The 27740-nt window shown below is 40.4% G+C and overlaps 1 protein-coding gene across 2 annotated transcripts in view; it reads left to right on the top strand.

Moving 5' to 3' along the window:
• Positions 1 to 22571: 22571 nt before the first annotated feature.
• Positions 22572 to 27740, top strand: part of LOC115153302 (attractin-like protein 1) — a 332646-nt gene continuing 327477 nt past the window's right edge. Inside the window, exon 1 of one of the 2 annotated variants that reach the window (XR_003867679.1) lies at positions 22572 to 23627. Coding sequence is in view for 1 of the 2 variants with exons in the window: in XM_029698596.1 (XP_029554456.1) it covers positions 23386 to 23627 (242 nt within the window). In the remaining variant the exon portion in view is untranslated. The remainder of the gene's footprint in view (positions 23628 to 27740) is intronic. The other variant, XM_029698596.1, reaches the window with a different exon arrangement.

Genomic DNA, 27740 nt, shown 5'->3' with positions numbered 1-27740 from the left:
CGCCAACCCGATCTGGACGGCCGTGTTTGGTGTTACCTCCACTTCCCTGGAGGGGGATGGAGTGACACAACAACCATGATTGCCCTTAGCTCAGTCCTATGGGATTTTGTTCTTGTCTGGCCCAGCCTAGTTTACCGATTAATCTGGTATTGTGATACCATATAGAAGTGATCCAATATAGTGCTACATAACGAAGGTTACGTATGTAACCACGGTTATGTGAGCTATTGGATCACTCCAATCCTCTTGTCTGTGATCTACGGTGCCTCTAAAAGGACACAAGGTGGGAGTAGTGTGGCAACAGCTATTTAATATGGTCTGCCGCAGCACTACCCAGTACATGGGACTAATGACTTTGTGGCTGTGGTAACTAGAGATGACTGCGCTGCATCTTCGGTCAGGGATGGTGGGATGGCTTTGTTGAATGAAATCATGGGAGTGTCTATATGTTTATAATTCTCTAGGTTTTTGAGAGTCTATTTAAAATATTTACAGATGTTATTAGACAAAGACAACCAGAGCAACATATAGCAGGGAGTTCCAATATGATCAGAAAACTACAGGCGGTTTATATAGATCGCTGAAAATGACTGTCCGTAATTGATTGTATTAGCCATCCCAGGGATCCTGCTTTGAAAACGTCAAAGAGAAGCAATTTCCGATTTTGCTCATCACTTTATCACTAGACATGAAATCATACAATTGCGCTAAAAACATCACTAAATACTTCATAATAACAACCCAAATGTTAAAAGTGGGAGAGTTGTCCTTTAACATTTCAGACAACCATTTACACAGTGTACAAAACATTCCTAATATTGAGTTGCACCCCCATGGATTCATCTGGTCAGTCTATGTCATGGAAAGAGTAGGGTTTCCTAATGTTTTGTACACTCAGTGTATATTCTGACTGAAGCGTCCACATTACTCTATCAATATATGCACTGCATTAAACATCAAGTGAAGCCGAGTCATGTATGTATCTTTGCAAGGAGAGGTGGGTGTTGTACCCTCCTGCTGGTTCTTGGTTTGCAAGGAGAGGTGGGTTGCTGTCCATCCCATTATATTCCAATCACATTCTCTATCAGAAAGCCTATCAGAGAAGCATCAGGAGTCCATCCAGCATAGAGAATACTGAACTCTGGCCAACACTATAACTCTACCTCAAGGCCAACATTCTGTCTCTAGTTCAGAGACTAAAATATAATTGATGTTGTTCTGACAGAGTATTATGCTATACATACTTAAAAACTAGAATTTAAAATAGTTGGGTTCACTGCCATTTTACTATGTGGCAATTAATTATTAAAACGAATGTCAGTATGACTGAAATATTTCCAAAGCGGTTTCCCTGAACAAATAAAAGGAGAATGTGTGGAATGTCATTAAAAACAGTTATGTGGATGACATTATCCAATCTTATTGTCCAATCTTACCCAGCAGCATTTAAATGAGCCATGAAATTACATAGTAACCTCATCAGTGGGACTGAAACCAATCTAGCCGCGTACGGGTTACAAAAATACGTGCAAAAATAAAAGTGCCAAAATGGTCAATGCAGATAGTTAAGTAGTCTGGGTAGCTATTGATTCGCTATTTAGCAGTCTTATGGCTTGGGGGTAGAAGCTCTTCAGGGTCCTGTTGGTTCCAAACTTGGTGCATCGGTACCGCTTGCCATGTGGTAGCAGAGAGAACAGTCTATGACGTGAGTGACTGGAGTCTTTAACAATATTTAGGGCCTTCCTCTGACACCGCCTGGTATAGAGGTCCTGGATTGCAGGGAGCTCGGCCCCAGTGATGTACTAGAACGTACGCACTACCCTCTGTAGCGCCTTGTGGTTGGATGCCATGCAGTTGCCATACCAAGCAATGATGCAGCCAGTCAAGATGCTCTCAATGGTGCAGCTGTAGAACGTTTTGAGGATCTGCTGGCCCATGCTGAATCTTTTCAGCCTCCTGAAAATATTAACGCCTATGGCATTTTGTCCTCTGTCCCTGGAATTGGGCCTGAATGGTAATTGCCTTTGTGACAATCACTGTATGAACCAGATTCATAATTAGTATTCACTGTGCATGAAATTGAGGATAAAGTTTGGTAATTCGTTGAGTCTGTCGACTGCTTAGAATTTACAGCAAAGAAAGGGAAAGGGAAAGTGGGAGACCTAGTCAGTTGTACAACTGAATGCCTTCAACTGAAATGTGTCTTCCCGCATTTAACCCAACCACTCTGGATCAGAGAGGTGCGGGGGGCTGCCTTCATTGACACATACCATTATATTGTTTGAGCTAAGAAAACATATAACTTGCAGTGAATAAACTCAGCAATGTCATATGCATTGCATCTAATGATTACTCAGCCTAAGCCTCAGCCAAAGTTGATCTCAAAAAACGATTTAGTTGAGAAGTTTATAAGGACATTATCTGCATGCAGCTTTTTATCAAATGCCAGTCTCTTTGTTTTGGGATTAATTAGTCATTTAACATTGGCTGCGTTTACACTGGCAGACCAATTATATTTTAGTCATTTAGCAGACACTTAACTTACAGTAGTGAGTGCATACATTTTCATACTTTTTTGTACTGGTCCCCCGTGGGAATCAAACCCACAACTCTGGTATTGCAAGTGCCATGCTCTAAAAATGGATCCACACGAGACCCCAATTTTGATATTTTTTTCTCCGCTATTGGTCTTGAACAATCACAGATTTTTTCACAAATCTTTTTCAAAGATGATTGGTCAACAAATATCAGAATTGGGCTGCCTGTGTAAACTCAGCCAAAGTGTCCCATACAGTGCCTTCAGCAACTATTCATACCCCTTGGTTTATTCCACATTTTGTTGCGTTGCAGCCTGATTTCAAAATGTATTAAATTATTTATTTTTCCTCACCCATCTACACACAGTACTCCATAATGGCAAAGTGAAAACATGTTTAGAAATGTTAGCAAATTTATTGAAAATGAAATACAGAAATATGTAATTTACATAAGCATATACAAATGTTAGAATTACCTTTGTGAATCTTTCTGGGTAAGTCTATAAGAGCTTTACGCACTTGCAACTCTTCAAGCTCTGTCAAGTTGGTGGTTGATCAGTGCTAGACAGCCATTTTCAAGTCAAAACTGTAACTAGGCCACTCAGGAACTTTCAGTGTTGTCTCGGTAAGCAACTCTAGTGTATATTTGGCCTTTTAGCTGTTTTAGGTTATTGTCTTGCTGAAAGGTGAATTTGTCTCCCAATGTCTGTTGGAAAGCAGACAGGCAAGTTTTCCTCTAGGATTTTGCCTGTGCTTAGCTCTATTCCATTTATTTTAATTAAAAAAACTCACTAGTCCTTGTCGATGACAAGCATACCCATAACATGATGCATCCATCACCATGCTTGAAAATATGAAGTGTGGTACTCAGTGATGTGTTGGATTTGCCCCAAACATAGCACTTTGTATTCAGGACAAAGTTCATTTCTTTACCAATTTTTTGTAGTTTTACTTTAGTGCCTTATTGCAAACAGGATGCCTGTTTTGGAATATTTTTATTCTGTACAGGCTTCCTAGTTTTCACTCTGTCATTTAGGTTAGTTTTGTGGAGTAACTACATTGTTTATCTATCCTCAGTTCTCCTATCACAGCCATTAAACTCTATAAGTGTTTTAGTCACCATTGGCCTCATGGTTAAACCCCTGAGCTGTTTCCTTCCTCACCGGCAACTGAGTTAGGAAGGACTCTTGTATCTTTGTAGTGACTAGGTGTATTGATACACCATACAAAGTGCAATGAATAACTTCAGCATGCTGAAAGGGATATTCAATTTCTGCTTTTTTGTTTTACCCATCTACCAATAGGTACCCTTCTTTGAGAGGCATTGGAAAACCTCCCTGGACTTTGTGGTTGAAATTCACTGCTCAACTGAGGGACCTTATAGATACTGTAATTGTACTGTATGTGTGGGGTACAGAGATGAGGTAGTCATTCAAAAATAATATTAAACAGTATTATTGCACACAGAGTAAGTCCATGCAACTTATGTGACTTGTTGAGCAAATCTTTTCTCCTGATCTTATTTAGGCTTGCCATAACAAAAGAGGTTAAATACTTAGACTCAAGACATTTCATTTTTTCATTTTTAATACATTTGTAAAAATGTCTAAAAACATACACTTTGACATTATGGGGTATTGTGTGTAGGCCAGTGACAAAATCTAAATTTAATACATTTTAAATTCAGGCTGTAACACAACAGAATGTGGAAAAAGTCAAGGGGTATGAATACTTTATCTGGTCAGCCCAATGCTAACCCTGAATTAAAGGTTAATTGACATTGTGCTTTGCAGAAATGCTTAAAAGACTCATGTCCTCGGTGGACAATAAGGAGAGTAATGTAGCGGAAAAGTTTATAAAGTCGATTGATGTTACGGTTGCCCTTTCCATGTCATTTTAAGTGAATATACTTTTTGTTTGCTACCATTTTGGGGGATAGTCAGACATTTACCCATGACCCTTTGAGGCGTCAGATACTTTATTTTGTCATTCCATGCACTTAAGTTTTCTTCCGTGGATTTGGCGTGAGTGTTGGAAGATGACTGTTTGAGTTTAGCACAATGAATAATTAATGTGATTCAGTGCCTGTGTGAGTTGCCTGTGCTTCTCCTATAAAGTCCACTGGACCATAGGAAGCACCTCATGCCTTTAAAGCCCACTGCGGATAGACTGTGCAGCTCTGACTATCAAGGAAATGAAACAACAGCTTCTGATACTTCATTAACTGGTGTCATGACGTTGGCCTGTGGGTATGGTTTATGACCCCCCCCATAAATACCTTTCTCCCTTCCCCTCTCTCTCTGACCCTACTGAAGGACTTGAATAGCCTGTGTTAAATATAGAGAGTCTGGGAACATCAAACAAATGGGGAAAAGGAACCATATTTTGGTAATAAAACCAGTTGGAAATATGCTTGATAACGTAATGAGTATGGAGGTCAGTTCATTGTTATCTGGGACATTATGATTGATGACAGGACAACATAAACTGTACCTGAGAAAGTATACACCCTCTAGTTATCAGAGTCACATGGAATTGTTATGCAATTGAAATGTTTGATATTGAAATTGTTTGTTAGGAGATTAAATGTAATTTTAGCTTCCAAATGAGAGAATTGGGTTTTCATAAGGAAAGTGCCCTGCTCGATCAGTGGCCCAACCCTGTGAAGAGACAGTGGTTATAAACAATGAAACAACTCCATTCCCCCTCTCCACTATATAAGCTTTTGACGAAAAGACATTCAGTAGTTCCAGCACGTGAGGTCTGCAGCCTCTACGTCAGAAGGACACACATGTTAACTAAACCATATCAAGGACAGAACTAAGCCAACCTCGGCGTGAGCTATGGTATGAACTGGTATGAACTTTGAGCTTATTCACTACAGAAGTGATACTTCCTAGCCGTTGAGTTAGCTGCTGCTAACGTGGGCTAGGAAAGGACGGACGACAGATCTAGTCTAACAACCAGACGAAGATACCACCACGTATCCAATTTACCACCATTGACATTCTTCCACTACAGGAAGATCTGTTGGCCAACCCGGCCAGCATCTACGACCAATCTACCGAAGCGCAGCTCAGAGTAAATATTTATTGCATTTTCCTTTTCCAAATGGCCGGTAATTTAGAATGCATAAGATAATGTATTTACGATAGCATAGCTGCTGTTTCTTTGTTCCTAAGTCTTCCCGCCCTTTCATTCAAGCCCAACCCCCTTTCCTTTGTGTAACCAGGTTCCGTCCACCGGGACGTTTTCTGTATGACATCATTGGTGTTCTGTGTATTTGTAATTCTGTGTGATTAGTTAGGTATTTAGTAAATAAATAATTAACCCCAATTTTGTATTGCTGATTCAACTTGTTAGCCAGGGTTCGTGAAGATAACCAAGAATTTACAGCTTTCATTATGAGACTGAAAATAAGATAAGGGTTAATATTGACTGCTATCGATGTAAAATATTACTAAGTATTTTAAGAGTTTATTCGGAAGATAACAGCTCTATAAACGTTCTTCCGTGGTGCCCCGACTTTCTAGTTAATTACATTTACATGATTAGATTAATCAGGTAATATTAATTACAGAGAAATCATTTTATAAGTTAGCATGTCATATCACTTAATCCGGCATAGCCAAAGACACGACACTGGGTTCTTCTGAGACACCCTGTGCCAATAGAGTGAAATTATTCATGTTACTTACCCTGTCTAAAAGTGTGTCATTGTGTTACATTTTGGACATGGTCACCTTGACAACACTACCCAGACTTACAATAGAAAATGACTGTCAGCATCAAAAGATTATAATATTATTTCTCTTGCAATTCCTGCGATTCTTATAAAACATAGCAACTTCTATCCTACATGGCTCCATAGCAGTACTGTACTGGTGATTTAAGACGGCCAGTTACTGTAGGTGTTTTAATAGGGCACGTCTCAGGCACCCACCAAAGTTCTCAAATAACCTCTAATGAGAGCAGCTGAGACCCAGGAGACTGAAGAAGCAGTGGTGTAAAAAGTACCCAATTGTCATTCTTGAGTAAAAGTAAAAATACCTTAATAGAAAATGACTCAAGTAAAAGTGAAAGTCACCAAGTAAATTACTACTTGAGTAAAAGTGCAAAAGTATTTGGTTTTAAATATACTTAAGTATCAAAAGTAAATGTATTAATAATTTAAAATACCTTATATTGAGGAAACCAGACGGCACAATTTTGTTGTTTTTTAAAGTTACGGGTAGCCAGGGGCACACTCCAACAGTCAGACATTATTTACAAATGATGCATTTGTGTTTAGTGAGTTCGCCATATCAGAGGCATCAGAGATGACCAGGGAGGTTCTGTTGATAATTGTGTGAATTGGACCATTTTCTGTCCTGCTTAGCATTCCAAATGTAACAAGTACTTTTGGGTGTCAGGGAAAATGTATTATTTTCTTTAGGAATGTAGTGACGTAAAAGTAAAAGTTGTCAAAAGTATAAATAGTAAAGTAAAGTACAGTTACCCCAAAAAATGACTTAAGTAGTACTTTAAAGTATTTTTACTTAAGTACTTTACACCACTGTGAAGAAGCTCTAATGAAACCATAATAAAGACTGCATAGCTGCCACAGAGCTCACCATACTGTTGTAGGAAGGCTCTCCCTTTCATGCTAGGAGCTCTGTTTAATTACTGCAAAAACTGTCACTGGGCTGACACAATTAGTTAACTGAGCTTTTTCGCCACTCTGTAAGATTTGCTATTAAGCAAAAATGTGTAAATAACTTTTCTGGAGTAGAATATTCAATTAGGTAACAACTGATTGGCTAGCCCTGAAAAGTTGGCGCTAACCCAGCTCCAGAGCAGTACCAGCTAGCCCTGGGCTAAGGCTGGTGCTATCCCACTTTATGCACAAGAGTGTCTTAGGTCTGGCCCAAAAGCTCCCTTAGCCCAGGGCATGGCTACTACATATTTTGTTGCCATCTAGTGGATGTTTGTGTGGCTCAAAAGCTCAGCACTTCAGAAGCTGGTCTTAAATTATGTCAGTTTGACTTGAAATAAATAATATTGGCAATAATATTTTAGAAAAAAGTGTATTTGCATTAAAGCTGCAGTGGACTATACAACTTAGTCTGGTCATGTAAACATCCACGCAATATCAAAGTGCCACACCTAATGTAAAAACAGTTTCATATATTATCCATTATTTTTGACTAATTCTATTAATCCATTAGTTGATATTATTGAGTAATTGTGAAATAGAGACCTTCAGTCCATTGTATAAGTTGAATTTAGGTGCTCTTTTCATTCAGTGCCACAGGAGAGCCATTGTCACTATAGTGGTTTGACCTACTGGAATTAGTGGTCACAAGAAATACAACAACTACTTTACCCCTTTGTTTATACAGGAACAAAGAGGAGCTCCCAAATAAGGCTACATGACACAGGCAATTCAATTAATGATAAGAAGCACAATGCAGTTCAAAAAAATGTACTAGTTTATTTTCACGTAAGTACGTTTCTCGATTGCTTGAACACTTCTCGAAACAGGTTTCAGTCAATGCAGCCCACTAAACTGAAGTGCATTTAAAAAAAGTGTACGCATGCACACTTTCCCTCACTCTGTCCATTGTGTGTTGGTGTCTCCCATCAGCAGCTTCTCTTGTACTCTTTTATGAATGGATAAATGGCCATATTGCGAGAATCAGGATCCCGAACAATGTATAGTGTGGAGACTATACACTATACAATAGGCTACACTAGGCTACATCTCAGGGCCTTCTCTGTTGTGGGGAGTTGCAGATAATTTGTGTAGAACCTGAAGTGTTTCTTATTCATTTGCTGTATAGAGTACTCTAATTATACTACATTTCATATAATGAAATGTTTGATTGTACAGTATGGTAGACATCTTCATCCAATAATTTTTTACTTTTCCTGACGCGACAGCAAAATAATTAATTGTCACAAGAAAAATCAAGTCACAAGAAAAATCATAAGTAATAGGGAAAATATTCATTTAACTCATTCTATCGCTATAATTTCAACCACCCAAAAGAAAAACAACAAGAAAAAATTATCTGGATATTATTAAAGCGTGCCATGCTTTTTGTGTGAGGAAATTGGATTTGTGCTTTATCAAGGATCATTAGGCTCCAATTACTGCGGAGGCTTCTATCTGCAGACTAAGCTATGTCCTTATTTCACTGTGTCTCTCAAACAGGCAAACACTGAAGCAAAAAACAACTGTCTCTGAAGCCAAGGGTCTGTGGGGTCTGTTAACATGGCCATATCACTCACACGGACAAGTCATGTCCTCCTAGCCTCAGTTCTTTTAGGCCTAAATATAATTATCTGGGTGGTGATTGCAGTCTTTTGTGTTATTGCAACCATAACCAAGGTCATACTGGAATGCTCATTCTTATCTTGATAACATTATACATAGACAAATAATATCTGCAGAGAGACTGCAGGAATGTTGGTCCGCACTGGATAGAGGAGGCAGACTCAATGCTGCAGGATTGTTTTGAGAATACTGATTGGAATATGTTCAAAGATTCATCCATCAACATTGAGGAATACACATCATTAGTCACAGGCTTCATTAGGTAATGTGTTGATGATGTTGTACCCACAATAACAATCAGGACATACGCCAACCAAAAACCCTGGATGAAAGGAGATATCCGTACAATGCTGCGAGTCTGTACTGCAGCAATCAATGTCAGCAGAAGGAACCCTGATGACTCAGTGGTGCGTATCATGTATTTAAATATTTTAGTCATTTAGCAGACGCTCAAGGCTCAAAATGGCCAGAAACAAATAACTTTCTTCTAAAACTCGTCAGTCTATTCTTGTTCTGGGAAATTAAGGCTATTCCATGCGAGAAATTGCCAAGAAACTGAAGATCTCATACAATGCTGTGTACTAATCCCTTCACAGAACAGCGCAAACTGTCACTAACCAGAATAGAAAGAGGAGTGGGAAGCCCTGGTGCACAACTGAGCAAGAGGACAAGTACATTAGAGTGACAGCTTCATTAAACTGGAAGCTTCATTAAATAGTACCCGCAAAACACCCGCAATAGTGAAGAGGCGACTCCAGGATGCTGGCCTTCTAGGCAGAGTTGCAAAGAAAAAGCCATATCTCAGACTGGCCAATAAAAAGAAAAGATTAAGATGGGCAAAAGAACACAGGCACTGGACATAGTAACTCTGCCTAGAAAGCCAGCATCCCGGAGTCGCCTCTTCACTGTTGACGTTGAGACTGGTGTTTTGTGGGTACTATTTAATGAAGCTGCCAGTTGAGGACTTGTGAGCATCTGCTTGAGTGTGATCGTATTTAATGCCCAGTAGTACTCATGAGTACATTTTATACATTCAGCTTTGTGTAGTCGCCCTATATAAGGACCGTATCGATAGACACAGCTTTCAACAAAGTCCTAACAAATGAACTATCTGCAAGTTCTTACCCTAATCTGTACGGATCTGATACAAAAATCACAAAGAAATCCCATATACTATATATATAAATGACAAATAGAATATATTGTAAAACCATGACCCTAACATGAAAACAATGGGACGTTTGGGCTATACAGACCTAACACAAGCATCACAGAGAGAGTGATAGGGACAGCAGAGAGAGAGAGAGAGACAGAGTGAGGGGACCTGATTTAAACCCAGACTGCAGAGAGTGTTTGACCCTGGGGAATATACGTCATTGAAGAAGAGGGGGTCATCGGCACAAGTTCTCATTCTCATGACATAACAAGACAGATGATCCTGCCAGTGCTTTAGCTTAGCCAAGGCCAGCCTCAGACCTCCCTGTTTAGACACACTGCAAATTGAAGGCAGGACAGATGGCAGTGTTTCATAAACCCTCTCTGGCATGAGCTGCTCAGAGGATATGAAATCACATTTTCATCCTCATCGATGATCTCCCTCATGGTTGGCTCACAGAAGCTATATGACAGGATTTGTCTGAAATGGGTCTGACCTAGATTTGGTTTTGCCCTCTGCCCTCAATCACTAGGACTGAATCATTCTCTTTGGACTATCATTATTCAGTAACATGCTTTTTGTTTGTCTACTGCACCTGGGTGAACATTTTGGTGTTTGCACTAGGACTACAAAGCTAATATTTCAAAGGCCAGTGACTGATAATTTCCTAAGTGTTAATTAATTTGTTTACATCATTAAGCCTTTATGTATGTGTTACGAATGACCAAAGGTGTCTGACTGTATAATATATACTCTAAGGCATTTATGTATGTGTTATAGTAACCAAATGGGTCTGACTTTCTACGAAGTGCAATGTCATATGATATAAGGCATTTATATATGTGTTATAAATGACCAAAGAGGTCTTACTTTAAATTAAGTACAGAGTCATGCGATATAGAGTCTTTATGGATGTGTTATGAATAACCGAAGGTGTTTCACTTCAAATTAAGAATTACAGGACACTACATAAAGTGTCAATAAATAGGTTATTAACATTCTTCTGATTTATGAAGGTTCTCTCATGATCCACAGGTTACTGTTGGCTGTGAGAGGTATTTAAATTGGTTGCTGACCTGCAAAGCTTGTGTGTGTGTGTCAGAACCAAGATGTTTTGGGATAGTCCAACCTGAGACGGCCGCACCAGGTATTCCTCTTCTGTTCCCATGCTGGAGACCAGGGCTTGATTACAACCTGTTACAATGGTGCCAACATTTTGTGGCTGATCTTTCACCGGGGGAGTGGGTGAATGTGTCAAAGATCTGATTGTGCCCAGAACCTTGCGGTATGGCTAGTTTTTGTTGTGTGCATGTTCGTGTACTGAGGAACATGTAACTTGGTTCCAGAAGAAAATACACTTTTAATGCCTTTAGGTTGGGGGCTTTCATCAAGGTACAGTTGAAGTCGGAAGTTTACATACGCTTAGGTTGGAGTCATTAAAACTCATTTTTCAACCACTCCACAAATTTCTTGTTAACAAACTATAGTTTTGGGAAGTCGGTTAGGACATCTACTTTGTGCATGACACAAGTAATTTTTCCAACAATTGTTTACAGACAGATTATTTCACTTATAATTCACTGTATCACAATTCCAGTGGGTTAGAAGTTTACATACACTAAGTTGACTGTGCCATTAAACAGCTTGGGAAATTCCAGAAAATGATGTCATAGCTTTAGAAGCTTCTGATAGGCTAATTGACATAATTTGAGTCAATTGGAGGTGTACCTGTGGATGTATTTCAAGGCCTACCTTCAAACTCAGTGACTCTTTGCTTGACATTATGGGAAAATCAAAAGAAATCAGCCAAGACCTCAGAAAAAAATTTGTAGACCTCCACAAGTCTGGTTCATCCTTGGGAGCAATTTCCAAACGCCTGAAGGTACTACATTTATCTGTACAAACAATAGTACGCAAGTATAAACACCATGGGACCACGCAGCCGTCATACCGCTCAGGAAGGAGACGCGTCCTGTCTCTTAGAGATGAACGTACTTTGGTGCGAAAAGTGCAGATCAATCCCAGAACAACAGCAAAGGACCTTGTGAAGATGCTGGAGGAAACAACAGGTACAAAAGTATCTATATCCACAGTAAACGAGTCCTATATCGAGATAACCTTGAAAGGCTGCTCAGCTAGGAAGAAGCCACTGCTCCAAAACCGCCATAAAAAAGCCAGACTACAGTTTGCAACTGCACATGGGACAAAGATCGTGCTTTTTGGAGAAATGTCCTCTGGTCTGATGAAACAAAAATAGAACTGTTTGACCATAATGACCATCGTTATGTTTGAAGGAAAAAGAGGGAGGCTTGCAAGCTGATGAACACCATTCCAACCGTGAAGCACGGGGTGGCAGCATCATGTTGCGGGGGTGCTTTGCTGCAGGAGGGACTGGTGCACTTCACAAAATAGATGACATCGTGAGGAAAGAAAATTAGGTGGATATATTGGAGCAACATCTCAAGACATCAGTCAGGAAGCTAAAGCTTGGTCGCAAATGGGTCTTCCAAATGGACAATGACCCCAAGCATACTTCCAAAGTTGTGTCAAAATGGCTTAAGGGCAACAAAGTCAAGGTATTGGAGTGGCATCACAAAGCCCTGACCTCAATCCTATAGAAAATGTGTGGGCAGAACTAAAAAAGTGTGTGCGAGCAAGAAGGCCTACAAACCTGACTCAGTTACACCAGCTCTGTCAGGAGGAATGGGCCAAAATTCACCCAACTTATTGTGGGAAGCTTGTGGAATGCTACCTGAAACGTTTGACCCAAGTTAAACAATTTAAAGGCAATGCTACCAAATACTAATTGAGTGTATGTAAACTTCTGAGCCACTGGGAATGTGATGAAAGAAATAAAAGCTGAAATAAATCATTCTCTCTACTATTATTCTGACATTTCACATTCTTAAAATAAAGTGGTGATCCTAACTGACCTAAGAATGGGAATTTTTACTAGGATTAAATGTCAGGAATTGTGAAAAACTGAGTTTAAATGTATTTGGCTAAGGTGTTTGTAAACTTTTGTTTTCAACTGTAAGTGTTCCTTGGTGTAATGTTGTCTCCAGCCTATTGCACACACAGCACATACAAGCCTGGGATATCAACCATTCAAAGTTGGCCTTAGTGGGAGTGACAATAGAATTCTATAGGAGTGACCTTGCTGAGTAAAGTATTTGTCATCATCACTACTTAACAGTCAAAAAGGGATTTTAAACCTCACCCTCACTAATGAAGGCCAAGTTTGATGCATTTATCCACCAGACCTTCCGCGTATTTGGGCAGAAGTGTCTGGGAATGGGATTAGATGTAATGTGACTAACATGACAACATGTCACTCTTTATAAAGCACATGTTTATATCATATTCAACCTAGTGGGTTATGTCACATTTGACATGGTGATTATGTCACACAGTTATGTCACATTTTTGAACCCTTTATAAAGCATGACATGCATATATATGCTTGGTAACATGTTTATGTAGTGCTTATTATGTCATTATGTCATTTCACAGGTCTTTTAAATAATGCCTTTGAAGCATTTTGCAGGACTTCTAAATATTTTGCAGCCTTCTACCAAAGTAAGCAAGCCTTTGAAATATTTTGCAGCTTTTTAACAAACTTCGCAGGCCAAAATATTTCTCTGGCCAAAATATTTTGTAGCCTTTTACCAAATTTCGCAGGCTTTTACCAAACTTTGAAGCCTTTTACCAAACTTCACAGCCTATTATTTTGAAGCTAGTTTGCCCCTTAGCCCCACAGTATTGAATACTTGCAGTAACAGTTTGTGGACATATGAGGGAACCAGCGAGTAGGCAAACATACTCTGTTATACAAACCAATGATTCATATATTATCTGGCTATGATAGTGACAGATGGCAGAGCTGAGGGGTATACTACAAAGCAGCATAAAGGAGTTAGCCAGCTAAATTGCCTAAATATTCTGAAATACTTTTTATTTTAAATAAAGATAAGCTTGAAATGGGAATGGTCTAATAGACTCAACAAACAGTTAACACATATACACAGTACCAGTCAAAACTTTGGACACACCTACTCATTGCAGGGTTTTTCTTTATTTTTACTATTTTCTACATTGTAGAATAATAGTGAAGACATCAAAACTATGAAATAGCACATATGGAATTATGTAGTAATGAAGAAAGTGTTAAACAAATCTAAATATACTGCTCAAAAAAATAAAGGGACACTTAAACAACACATCCTAGATCTGAATGAAAGAAATAATCTTATTAAATACTTTTTTCTTTACATAGTTGAATATGCTGACAACAAAATCACAAAAATAATCAATGGAAATCAACCCATGGAGGTCTGGATTTGGAGTCACACTCAAAATTAAAGTGGAAAACCACACTACAGGCTGATCCAACTTTGATGTAATGTCCTTATAACAAGTCAAAATTAGGCTCAGTAGTGTGTGTGGCCTCCACGTGCCTGTATGACCTCCCTACAACGCCTGGGTATGCTCCTGATCAGGTGGCGGATGGTCTCCTGAGGGATCTCCTCCCAGACCTGGACTAAAGCATCCACCAACTCCTGGATAGTCTGTGGTGCAACGTGGCGTTGGTGGATGGAGCGAGACATGATGTCCCAGATGTGCTCAATTGGATTCAGGTCTGGGGAACGGGCGGGCCAGTCCATAGCATCAATGCCTTCCTCTTGCAGGAACTGCTGACACACTCCAGCCACATGAGGTCTAGCATTGTCTTGCATTAGGAGGAACCCAGGGCCAACCGCACCAGCAAATGGTCTCACAAGGGGTCTGAGGATCTCATCTCGGTACCTAATGGCAGTCAGGCTACCTCTGGCGAGCACATGGAGGGCTGTGCGGCCCCCCAAAGAAATGCCACCCCACACCATGACTGACCCACCGCCAAACCGGTCATGCTGGAGGATGTTGCAAGCAGCAGAACGTTCTCCACGGCGTCTCCAGACTGTCACATCTGTCACGTGCTCAGTGTGAACCTGCTTTCATCTGTGAAGAGCACAGGGCGCCAGTGGCGAATTTGCCAATCTCGGTGTTCTCTGGCAAATGCCAAACGTCCTGCACGGTGTTGGGCTGTAAGCACAACCCCCACCTGTGGACGTCGGGTCCTCATACCACCCTCATGGAGTCTGTTTCTGACCGTTTGAGCAGACACATGCACATTTGTGGCCTGCTGGAGGTCATTTTGCAGGGCTCTGGCAGTGCTTCTCCTGCTCCTCCTTGCACAAAGGCGGAGGTAGCGGTCCTCCTGCTGGGTTGTTGCCCTCCTACGGCCTCCTCCACGTCCCCTGATGTACTGGCCTGTCTCCTGGTAGCGCCTCCATGCTCTGGACACTACGCTGACAGACACAGCAAACCTTCTTGCCACAGCTCGCATTGATGTCCCATCCTGGATGAACTGCACTACCTGAGCCACTTGTGTGGGTTGTAGACTCCGTCTCATGCTACCACTAGAGTGAAAACACCGCCAGCATTCAAAAGTGACCAAAACATCAGCCAGGAAGCATAGGAACTGAGAAGTGGTCTGTGGTCCCCACCTGCAGAACCACTCCTTTATTGGGGGTGTCTTGCTTATTGCCTATAATTTCCACCTGTTGTCTATTCCATTTGCACAACAGCATGTGAAATTTATTGTCAATCAGTGTTGCTTCCTAAGTGGACAGTTTGATTTCACAGAAGTGTGATTGACTTGGAGTTACATTGTGTTGTTTAAGTGTTCCCTTTATTTTTTTGAGCAGTGTATATTTAATACTTGAGATTCTTCAAAGTAGCCACCCTTTGCCTTGTTGACAGCTTTGCACACTCTTGGCATTCTCTCAACCAGCTTCATGAATTAGTCACCTGGAATGCATTTCAATTCACAGGTGTACCTTGTTAAAAGTTTATTTGTGGAATTTCTTTCCTTGTAAGGAATGACGCTGGAAAATAGAAGCAGGCACGGGGAGTTGACATTTAATTAGGAATGGACATGCAACAGGACAGGAACAGCGAAACACAAAGACAGACTACAAACAATACAGCAGCGGGGAACAGAGCTGGGGAACTGACAAATATAGGGGAGGTAATAAACAGGTGATTGAGTGAGTCCAGGTGAGTCCAATATCGCTGAAGCACATGACGAAGGAAGGCAGGTGTGCGTAAAATGATGGTGGCAGGAGTGTGTAATGCAGGGCAGCCTGGCGCAGAGTGAGAACAGGCGTGACATTCCTTCTTAGTGCATTTGAGCCAATCAATTGTGTTGTGACAAGGTGTCACGCCTGTTCCCACTCTGCCTCTCCGGCACTCAAGGGTGCCAGACTGCCTTCATTACGCACACCTGTCACCATCATTATGCGCACCTGTGCTTCATCACCGATCACCATCACGCGCAGCAACGCTTCATTGGACTCACCTGGACACCTTTAATTTGTTGATTGCCTTTCCCCATGTGTTCTCTGTATCAGTATTGTTGTCGTTTCCGTTTCCCCTGTCCAGACGCTGTCCGTATTCTGTTTCATGTCCGTAATTCATTAAATGTTCAGTCCCTGTACCTGCTTCTCGTCCCCAGCGTCTGTCCTCACATAAGGTAGGGGTGGTATACAGAAGATAGCCCTATTTGGTGAAAGACCAAGTCCATATTATGGCAAGAACAGCTCAAATAAGCAAAGAGAAATGACAGTCCATCATTACTTTAAGACATGAATGTCAATCAATCCGGAAAATTTTAAGGACTTTGAAAGTTTCTTCAAGTGCAGTCACAAAAACCATCAAGCGCTATGATGAAACTGGCTCTCATGAGGACCTCCAGAGGAAAGGAAGACCCAGAGGATAAGTTAATTAGTGGTACCAACCTCAGAAATTGCAGCCCAAATAAATGCTTCACAGAGTTCAAGTAACAGACACATCTCAACATCAACTGTTCAGAGGAGACTGTGTGAATCAGGCCTTCATGTTCGATTTGCTGCAAAGAAATCACCACTAAAGGACACCAATAAGAAGGAGAGACTTGCTTGGGCCAAGAAACACGAGCAATGGACATTATACCGGTGGAACGCTGTACTTTGGACTGATGACTCCAAATTTGAGTTTGTTGGTTCCAACCACCATTTCTTTGTGAGACGCGGAGTAGGTGAACGGAAGATCTCCACATGTGTGGTTCCCACCGTGAAGAGTGGAGGAGGAGGTTGTCACAATCTTCTTCGTCAGATGATAAAGAAAAATCATTGTCGGACCAAAACGCAGCAGGGTTATGTGCACTCATCTTCTTTTATTGAATTGGCAAAGAAGGAAAAACCAAAATAAACATGTACACAAAACACAATGACGACTAACAGGCCGGTAAGGCATTAAGGCTATACCTAGCACAATCTCCCACAAACTACCAACACAAACACATACGTATATATAGGACTCTCAATCAGAGGCAACTAGGAAACACCTGCCTCCAATTGAGAGTCCAGCACCCAATGACCTAAACAAAGAAATACTAATAATAGAATGAACATAGAAATACAAAACATAACATAGCCCAAAACCCGGAAATAATAAATCAAACACCCTTCTAAACAACCAACCACCCCGAACCACATAAAACAAATACCCCCTGCCACGTCCTGACCAAACTACAATACAAATAACCCCCATTACTGGTCAGGACGTGACAGAGGTGTGATGGTGTGGGGGTGCTTTTCTGGTGACACTGTCTGTGATTTATTTAGAATTTAAGGCACACTTAACCGGCATGGCTACCACAGCATTCTGCAGCGATATGCCATCCCATCTGGTTTGCGCTTAGTGGGACTTAAATTTGTTTTTCAAAAGGACAATGACCCAACACACCTCCAGGTTGTGTAAGGGCTATTTGACCAAGAAGTAGAGTGATGCATCAGATGACCTGGCCTCCACAATCACCCGACTTCAACCCAATTGAGATGGTTTGGGATGAGTTGGACTGCAGTGAAGGAAAAGCAGCCAACAAGTGCCCAGCATATGTGGGAACTCCTTCAAGACTGTTGGAAAAGCATTCCAGGTGAAGCTGGTCGAGAGAATGACGAGAGTGTGCAAAGTTGTCATCAAGGCAAAGGGTCGCTACTTTGTAGAATAGAGAATACATCAAAACTACGATTCTTCAATGTAGAAAATTGTCAAAATAAAGAAAACCCTTGAATGGTGTGTCCAAACTTGTGGCTGGTACTGTATGTTCAGCTTTCTTAATTAATCCGAAAATCAACAGTTATTTCTGGTTGATTATCAAAATTAGTTGGCTAACTCATTGATCCTGTTTTGTAGTATACCCCTTTGATGATGATCTAGACATATATCTTCTGTTCATAATGTGATGCTCTTATCTAGGCCCAGTGTCTAAAGAAAGGATCAGGGTCCATTATGTAATTTTATACAAAACAATTGTCTTTTCATCACCATTCGATAAAACAAATCTTAATGCATCTAGGAAATAAAGACCTGTAAACACAGAGATACAGTCGGCGGAAATATCATCTAGGAATATTTATAATGAATGTAAGCTTACCTTTCTAGTAGCTGATTAATAGACAACTTTCCAAGTCAAAATTGCTCTCTTTCAGTGCTGGATGGTCCTGTCTGACAGTAAAACAAACAGTTACACATGTTTTTAATTTGTTTTATGTTGTGGTTATACTCAGACATGGACAACTGTACTTTTTTTCCAGTCAAAGGTTCCTCTGTGGATTTCATATGTTCAGCCCCTACTCTTGCAATTACGTTAGGGGGTATCCATAATGATGTCCACAATCCAATATGGCTGCCACAATACCATTCAATTGTGGTTTAATCACCTGTATAACCGCTCTACATGTTTTAAATGAGAGACAATTTTCAGATTTGTGTACTGTACTTATGACCTATAATCAAGACAATTTGTATGTAATTGAATTATGTTGGGAATCCAATATGCCCGCCATAATGACACTCAAACATCTTTGTCTGGATATAGAAATTGCAGCAGAGTGCTTGGCATGGCAACACCAAGTATTTCAAGACACAAGCCTCTTTGAGGATCAATGAGGCAACTTTGAGGCTCCAATGAAAGGAAAGAGAATCCAACCCTGGACTCGGACACCCACTCCCTAGCATTACAACTTGCCCCCACTGTGGGGCAAGTTGTAATCATTTAGAAGTGAGCTTTTATTAATTGCTATCATTTAGAAGTGAGCTTTTATTCATTGCTAATCCAAAACGGCAGCCTAAATCTAACATGAGCTTCCACTGGCTCAGTGCATTCGTGATGCATATTGGTATGTTCTGGTGCACTCTTATGCTGTTTGGGTTGTGCTGGCACATTGCTTCTTCTAGAAAATCATGTCCACCATCCTGGCTGTCTGCCCTGGAGCTGCAATATACTGTATGTTGACTTGGTGACATTATGGTGTATGGGGAGGATGCAACCACACATAATGACAAGCGCATAAGGCAGGTGTTCACCACAATGAAGAAACACAACCTGAGACTCTTAGACAAGAAATGCCATCAACTTAGTGTGCCTTCACATGTCATAGGAATTGCATATCTGCAATGTAATGTCAATGCCATCCTGAATCTCCCAAAACTGTCATTTATAAGCCTAATTCACCATCAGTCCTTCCCTCTGGCAGTTACTAACAATTTGTATTTAAATGTTTGAGCCCACTTCTTTTCCTTGGAGCCAATTATAATAACCACAACATAAAAAAATATGTAACTATGTATTTTTGTCAGGCAGGACCATACAGCACTGAATGTGTCACGTCCTGACCATGGTAAACTGTTATTTTCTATGGTAGAGTAGGTCAGGGCGTGACAGGGGGGTTTATTCTATGTGTTCTAGTTCTATGTTGTTAGGTTCTAGTTTTTGTATTTCTATGTTGGTTTGTTTGGGATGATCTCCAATTAGAGGCAGCTGGTCCTTGTTGTCTCTAATTGGAGATCATACTTAAGTAGGGGTTTTTCTACCTGGGTTTTGTGGGTGATTATTTTTGAGTCGTGTTTGTTTCTCCTCTGCGTCACGGTTTGTTGTTTTGTTTATTCAGTTTATTTAGGTATTGCATAGTTTCACAGATTAAATCAAATGTGGAACGACACACACGCTGCACTTTGGTCCTCTTCTCCTTTCAACAACCGTGACAGAATGTGAACAAATTTTACTTGGAAAGTTGTCTAATACTCAACTACAAAAAGTAAAGTTTACATTCATCATAAATATTCATAGTTGATATTTCTGCCTATTGTATTTCTATGTTTACAGGTCTATATTTCCAAGATTTATTAAGATATCCTTACACTAATTGTTTGTGTGTATGGCAAACAACTGACTACTTGTTTTTAGTTATTTCAGAGCTTGCAATGTTGGGTAGCATAAGTTTGTGGTCCATGAGTTTAGAGGGTGTGTCACAATATCTATCAATTGAACCACTTTTGCAGTAAAATATTTTTACACAACCATCCATTTAATAAATTAGACATCATAGATTTGAAAATACATTTTGTTTTGTTATACCTTGGGTATCTACAATTTTTGGGGGCTTTGCCACTAGCCTATATCTTCAATATCTTTTCAGCTAGGCTCTTTTCCCCGACGCTACTTCAGCCCCACTCACAGCTGTTGGACAAAGAGGAACATTTTGGGATTAATTTTATTCAAATATCTCTCTGTTTTTCTGGGCCTGCAATAAACATGCAATATAATGTAATTATCTGTGTGTTGCTCCGTTTTTAGCAACAGAGGTACATTCACTTAGTGGAAAGTAATCCCCCCCAAACAAAATTGAACATGACCTCTTCTACATTTCCCAAGAGAAGCTTAATCTTTTGTATTTTATGGAAACAAATACTCATACTTTTTTTTTACTAAAGCAATAAGTGACTTAATACCATTGGCATGTGTAAGCAGCTTAATTATATCACCCAGAATAGTAAACGGATGATGACCATTTAGACTGATAATGCTACTGAAGGTGATAATGAACAAGGTCAGACCTGAATCCTCATTACAACTCTGAAAAATAATTCAAATACCACAGTGAACCATTTATGCTGGCTTTGTATTCTTGTTGCTTGGGTAAATTCCATTACGCAGCTTAGAAATGTTCTCACCCTGGTGTCAATGCAGAAATATTGATTGGGTCACAGTCCCATCGTGAGGAAAATTAAAAAGAAAAATGTATATTGATTCTTGACAATTCGATTGAAACCAAAACAACAAATTGCATTTAATTATAAAACTCACTCAATACATCTAGGCCTAGGAAATTCTATGGCAAACCGCTTACATTTTTATAATGATAGCTTATTTTCTTGGTCGAGTAGAAAAGACTGAATCCATGGTAGGTTATTGTACTTGTTCAACAGCATACATAATCAATCATCTTCCTGGCTTCAAGTCAAGTGTGTGCCATTTAAAACAAATTGAGATTAAATATATTAGCAGAGCCAAGGGAACTTGAGGTCAGTAACAAAGACAGGAAAATATTTCTGCCACTGTGGTTTGAAATTGCCCATGGGAAAATGATGTGATGTGATTGTGATAAGGTTCTGTATAGGGACCATAGAGATCCTATTAAATCACTATAGCGGTATGTCATAAACCCACAAAGTTCCAGAATGGAGGTGAAAATGGCAGCCATAAAGGTCAGGAAGAAATCCAAACCAGTCTAATCAGAATGAATGGCAGTAGTGGCATAATCCTGAAGGCATGTGATACATAAAAAATGTTGCAATAGAATTATTGTCAACCTAAAATATTGTCATATAATTACAAATACAGTTTATACTGGTTTTATACAATTTTTCTGTATATAGCCTCTAAAATATATGTAAACAGACCATAAATGTCAAATTTTTTGTTTTCTTGGAAAGCTGTGAGTTCTATTATATGATACAGCATAAGTAATTGTTGCATTTACAACTTGTCTAAGTCCTATCACATCAACAGATTTCAGCCAGCTGTAAATTGACAGCATTTTTTAAAGATACACTATGCAGAAATCACTCCTCCATTTCCTAGTTGCTTAAATTCTCATTTCAGTTTATGTGACAAAACAAGCAAGTATAGTGTAGAAAATCATTGTGCCATCTAAACCACTGTGAAATATTGTATTTTCAGCTGTTTGAAGCAAGTGTACAAAACTGAAAGTAAAAGACTCAAAAAACAAATGTAATAACGAGACGCATAGAAATAGCGCACATAGAACAGATCTACCTCTTCTTAGACTTGCTTTCAATGCTTACATTTCTATGTGAAATTGGTCTTCATCCAGAAAGTTACATATTGCAGCTTAAAATGTAATGTTGGCATATTGTCAGTTCATTTGAAAAACGTTTGGAATTATTACTCTAAAACTGCCTGGCTAGCTATCTATCAAACAGTGCAGATACATTCTTCAAATACATTATTTTACACAATATCTTATCCCTGACCAAAATGGCTGACATTTATCCCAACATAAGCAGGATACCAAATATTCTGTATTGTAATTCCCAATTATACGTCAGGAACGGTATCGCTCAATACAGCTGAATCGTGTAGCTACTGTCTCTTTAAATGCGTAATTTTGCACTGCTCATGCTCGGAGCTTTGTCCAGGAGTTTCCCTGTTGAAAAACCAGCTGTGCGAGCATCTTCATGTAGGGTACTCGTGTTGTTATTCATCGGTGAATATCGCTCTCTGTGACAAGGATTAAAAGGATTTTAATGCAAATAACTAATTATCTTCGGTGAATGCGCCTAACCTGGACGTTGGAAAAAGCGGAACGGAGAACGGTCAACTTGATCTATTTGTCCGGGTTGCTGCATTCTCCACCGCAGCGAACAACATCCAAAACCGACTCTTGCAATGGAAATAGGAATCCAGAACTAACATCAATCCTGTGACCAACTCTTTTCTTCCAATTTTTCTGGAAACATTAGGATGGCGAACTTGAAAATTGCTTGGAAAATACTTCATTTAGAATAGGCCTACAACTTATAAACAACAATTTTCTTTGGTTTTTTAAAATGGCTTCTTAGCCTCTGGGAATAACGGTGTGTGCATTCATTAGTTCAAGAAAGTTTAATAGGAGTGCATTAAAGTCAGTGAAAATTTGAAGGCTTCGTTGTCGGATGATGCTCTAACGTTAGTTGCCGGAGATGACTCTAGCAATATGCTCAGATTTCAGAGTTATGTTTCTATAGCCTATAAATAAGCCTATTTGGATGTTGAGTGTATGTATTATTTCGCTTTATGGCTAGGCTATTCCATGCATACGCCAATGCTTTGTTTACAAATGATGTATTACCAATAAGTGACGTTTAGTTGAGTCACTCCAGCTGTTTAAGTGTGAATAAGGGAGTCTTCACCAGAAAAGTAGACCTTAACCTGTTTCTAAAGTAGAATGGGTGGGGACTGCCGAGGAATGCGTCGAGGCACATGGACTAAATATTCAAATACGAGACCCCAGGACATACAAATATATTTTGGGGCATTTCTTATGCTGTACTTGGTGTTTTACACCGAAGCATCAGTCTCCAAGTCCTGTGATAAAAATTGCTTCTCTGGGAAATGCACCAATGGGACTTGCGTCTGTGACCAAGGATGGGTTGGAGACCTGTGTCAACACTGTCAGGGAAGATTCAAGTAAGTATCCACAAATATACTGTTTCAAAGTAACATTCTAATGGAGTATTGAGTGGTTGTATCGAGACTACTTTGTAACCTTTGTTCAAAGAAATTCCACTAGACATTATTACAACCTCGGTCTGAAGTAGACAATTGTTGGCTTGCCGCTGATGCTTCAGAATCTTCAACCAATGACTCCTTAACCCGGCGCATTCCTTTGTTATTGCTCTCTGGCCACGCTACAATATAAAGTCCTTACATTTCCCGCAAGGGTGGTTTTTGTCCAAATAATTCTCCCAGGGGAATCTCATCGATTTCCCAATCAAATAGGCCTAGCAGCAGTCACCTGTAGACTCAACAGATATGTAATGCATAAAGCCATGTTTTTTTGATCTTGTGGTTGGGGCTCGCAATTGCTGTCATTTCATGGCTAACCTAACTTAGCAGGCGTTAAATAAATGCCCGAGCAGAGTCACCACGTCCAACTAGTGGGTCAGCCGATGCCCCACTGTCTAATTCACATCGTATGATTTCTGCTGATTGTTCTCGACTATATCGACTGATTGGTTCTGTAAGGGGTGGGATGCAGGCCTAGCTCTGCTACACTGGCAGTGATTTCCTGATTCAGAAAGTGTGGGCAAATTCACAGTTTTATTGAGTTATTTTTGTCAAAAGTACTGATTTCAAATCAAATTTTATTGGTCATATACACATGGTTAGCAGATGTTAATGCGAGTGTAGAGAAATGCTTGTGCTTCTAGTTCCGACCGTGCAGTAATATCTAACAAGTAATCTTAACAATTTCACAACAACTACCTTATACACACACAAGTGTAAATTAATGAATAAGAATATGCACATATAAATATATGGATGAGCGATGGCCGTGCGGCATAGGCAAGATGCAGTAGATGGTATAGAGTACAGTATATACATATGAGATGAGTAATGTAGGGTATGTACACATTATATAAATTGGCATTGTTTAAAGTGCCTAGTGATACATTTATTGCATCCAATTTTTTATTATTAAAGTGGCTAGAGATTTGAGTCAGTATGTTGGCAGCAGCCACTCAATGTTAGTGATAGCTGTTTAACAGTCTGATCGCCTTGAGATAGAAGCTGTTTTTCAGTCTCTCGGTCCCAACTTTGATGCACCTGTACTGACCTCGCCTTCTGGATGGTAGCGGGGTGAACAGGCAGTGGCTCGGGTGGTTGTTGTCCTTGATCATCTTTTTGGCCTTCCTGTGACATCGGGTGGTGTAGGTGTCTTGGAGGGCAGGTAGTTTGCCCCCGGTGATGCGTTGTGCAGACCTCACTACCCTCTGGAGAGCCTTACGGTTGTGGGCGGAGTAGTTGCCGTACCAGGCGGTGATACAGCCCGACAAGATGCTCTCGATTGTGCATCTGTAAAAGTTTGTGAGTGTTTTCGTTGACATGCCAAATTTCTTCAGCCTCCTGAGGTTGAAGAGGCGCCTTCTTCACCACGCTGTCTGTGTGGGTGGGCCATTTCAGTTTGTCCGTGATGTGTACGCCGAGGAACTTAACTTTCCACCTTCTCAACTACTGTCCCGTCGATGTGGATAGGGGGGGGTGCTCCCTCTGCTGTTTCCTGAAGTCCACAATAATCTCCTATGTTTTGTTGACGTTTAGTTTGAGGTCATTTTCCTGACACCACACTCCGAGGGCCCTCACCTCCTCCCTGTAGGCCGTCTCGTTGTTGTTGGTAATCAAGCCTACCACTGTAGTGTCGTCTGCAAACTTGATGATTGAGTTGGAGGCGTGCATGGCCACGCAGTCATGGGTGAACAGGGAGTACAGGAGAGGGCTGAGAACGTACCCTTGTGGGGCCCCAGTGTTGAGGATCAGCGGGGTGGAGATGTTGTTTCCTACCCTCACCACCTGGGGGTGGCCTGTCAGAAAGTCCAGGACCCAGTTGCACAGGGTGGGGTCGAGACCCAGTTTGGAGGGTACTTTGGTGTTAAATGCTTTGCTGTAATCGATGAACAGCATTCTTGCATAGGTATTCCTCTTGTCCAGATGGGTTAGGGCAGTGTGATTGCGATTGCGTCGTCTGTGGACCTATTGGGGCGGTAAGCAAATTGGAGTGGGTCTAGGGTGTCAGGTAGGGTGGAGGTGATATGATCCTTGACTAGTCTCTCAAAGCACTTCATGATGATGGAATGATAGTCGTTTAGCTCAGTTACCTTAGCTTTCTTAGGAACAGGAACAATGGTGGCCATTTTTGAAGCATGTGGGAACAGCAGACTGGGATAGGGATTGATTGAATATGTCCGTAAACATTCCAGCCAACTGGTCTACGCATGCTCTGAGGATGCGGCAAGGGATGCCGTCTGGGCCGGCAGCCTTGCGAGGGTTAACACGTTTAAATGTTTTACTCACATTGGCTGCGGTGAAGGAGAGCCCGCAGGTTTTGGTAGCGGGCCGTGTCAGTGGCACTGTGTTGTCCTCAAAGCGAGCAAAGAAGTTCTTTAGTTTGTCTGGGAGCAAGACGTCAGTGTCCGCGACGGGGCTGGTTTTCTTTTTGTAATCCATGATTGACTGTAGACCCTGCCACATATGTCTTGTGTCTGAGCTGTTGAATTGCGACTCTACTTTGCCTTTATACTGACGCTTAATTCTTGCCTCAATTCTTTGAGTCAAGAAATGTGTACTTTTTCACCTAAAACATTTGAGATGATTTTATATCATTATTTTATGAAGCTGACTGCCACAGCAGCGGAGATGGGTAACAACTGCCCATGTGTGCTCTCGGGGGAATCCCTGCTACGTAGAAACTGCACGTTATGCCCTTATCCACAGATGCAAGTTTTCTTTGGTGGATAAGTGAAGACAGCGTTACACGTTAGTTATACAAATTAATCAAACAACCTACAAATATGTCTGACTATGAAATACTCATGAGTGATGAAGAAAACAACTGGAGGTGCACAGATCGAACCATATTTATTTGAGCCTGAGTATTTGGGTGAAGAATTGAGGCAAATTAAGCTTCAGATGGCCGCTGCTGCTCTTGCCACCTAAGCCACAGCAGTGGCTGTACCACAGATCCAACCCATCCCCAGGATCAAGACCGACTGGTCATGCAGTTGTGGCAATTGCGCTCCAATTCCTCAAAGGAGGAATGTTTGTGCTGTGGAGATTTCTAATACGTGACTACAATTCTTACAGAAATGGAGGATGATGATGAGGAGCAGTTAGTTTGCTTTTGCGACCACTGGGATTTTGCTGCCAACAAACTCTGGTGTCCTGAAAAAAAAAAATATCTGTATTCCAAAAACGAATGGGAGATGCACCCCTGTTCCAGCTGGGCCAAATGGACAGTTATCTAATGAGTAAGTAGCCAGACTTTATTGAAAGATCGCTTATCGTAAACCTCTATGAGCGGGATCGTTAGTGGGTCCATGTTTTCACATTAGCCCAAAACTCTATAGCCTATGTTTTATTTATCACCATGATTTTTGTGATATTCTATTCTGCAATGTAAGGTTACAGTGTCTATTGTCTCTCTTACACTGATGTTCAGGATAACATGGTTTCATATTAGTTGATAACTGATATTGAAAGGTGATATGATGCAGTCTAACTAGATAAGGTGGCCTAGGCTACTTCATCCTAATGTAAGCTAAATGCATTGGATACAAATACTGGCATATGATGAAGGATAACATGTCCAATATAATTATATAAATGCATATCAAACATATACAGTACCAGTCAAAAGTTTGGACACACCTACTCATTCCAGTGTTTTAGTTTCTACTCATTCAAGGCACACCTGATAATTGAAATGCATTCCAGGTGACTCTCACAAAGCTGGTTGAGAGAATGCCAAGAGTGTGCAAAGCTGTCATCAAGGCAAAGGGTGGCTACTTTGAAGAATCTCAAATATAAAATATATTTTGATTTGTTTAGCACTTTTTTGGTTACTACATGATTCCATATATTATTTCATAGTTTTGATGTCTTCACTATTATTCTACAATGTAGAAAATAGTAAAAATAAAGAAAAACACTTGAATGAGTAGGTGTGTCCAAACTTTTGAATGGTACTGTATATATTCAATGAAATTAATACAGCATTGAGACATCAACACTTGTCATTTTGAA

This window comes from Salmo trutta, chromosome 18 (assembly GCF_901001165.1).
Source record: "Salmo trutta chromosome 18, fSalTru1.1, whole genome shotgun sequence".
Classification (NCBI taxonomy): Eukaryota; Metazoa; Chordata; class Actinopteri; order Salmoniformes; family Salmonidae; genus Salmo; species Salmo trutta.
This window is presented reverse-complemented; position numbering and strand designations above follow the sequence as displayed.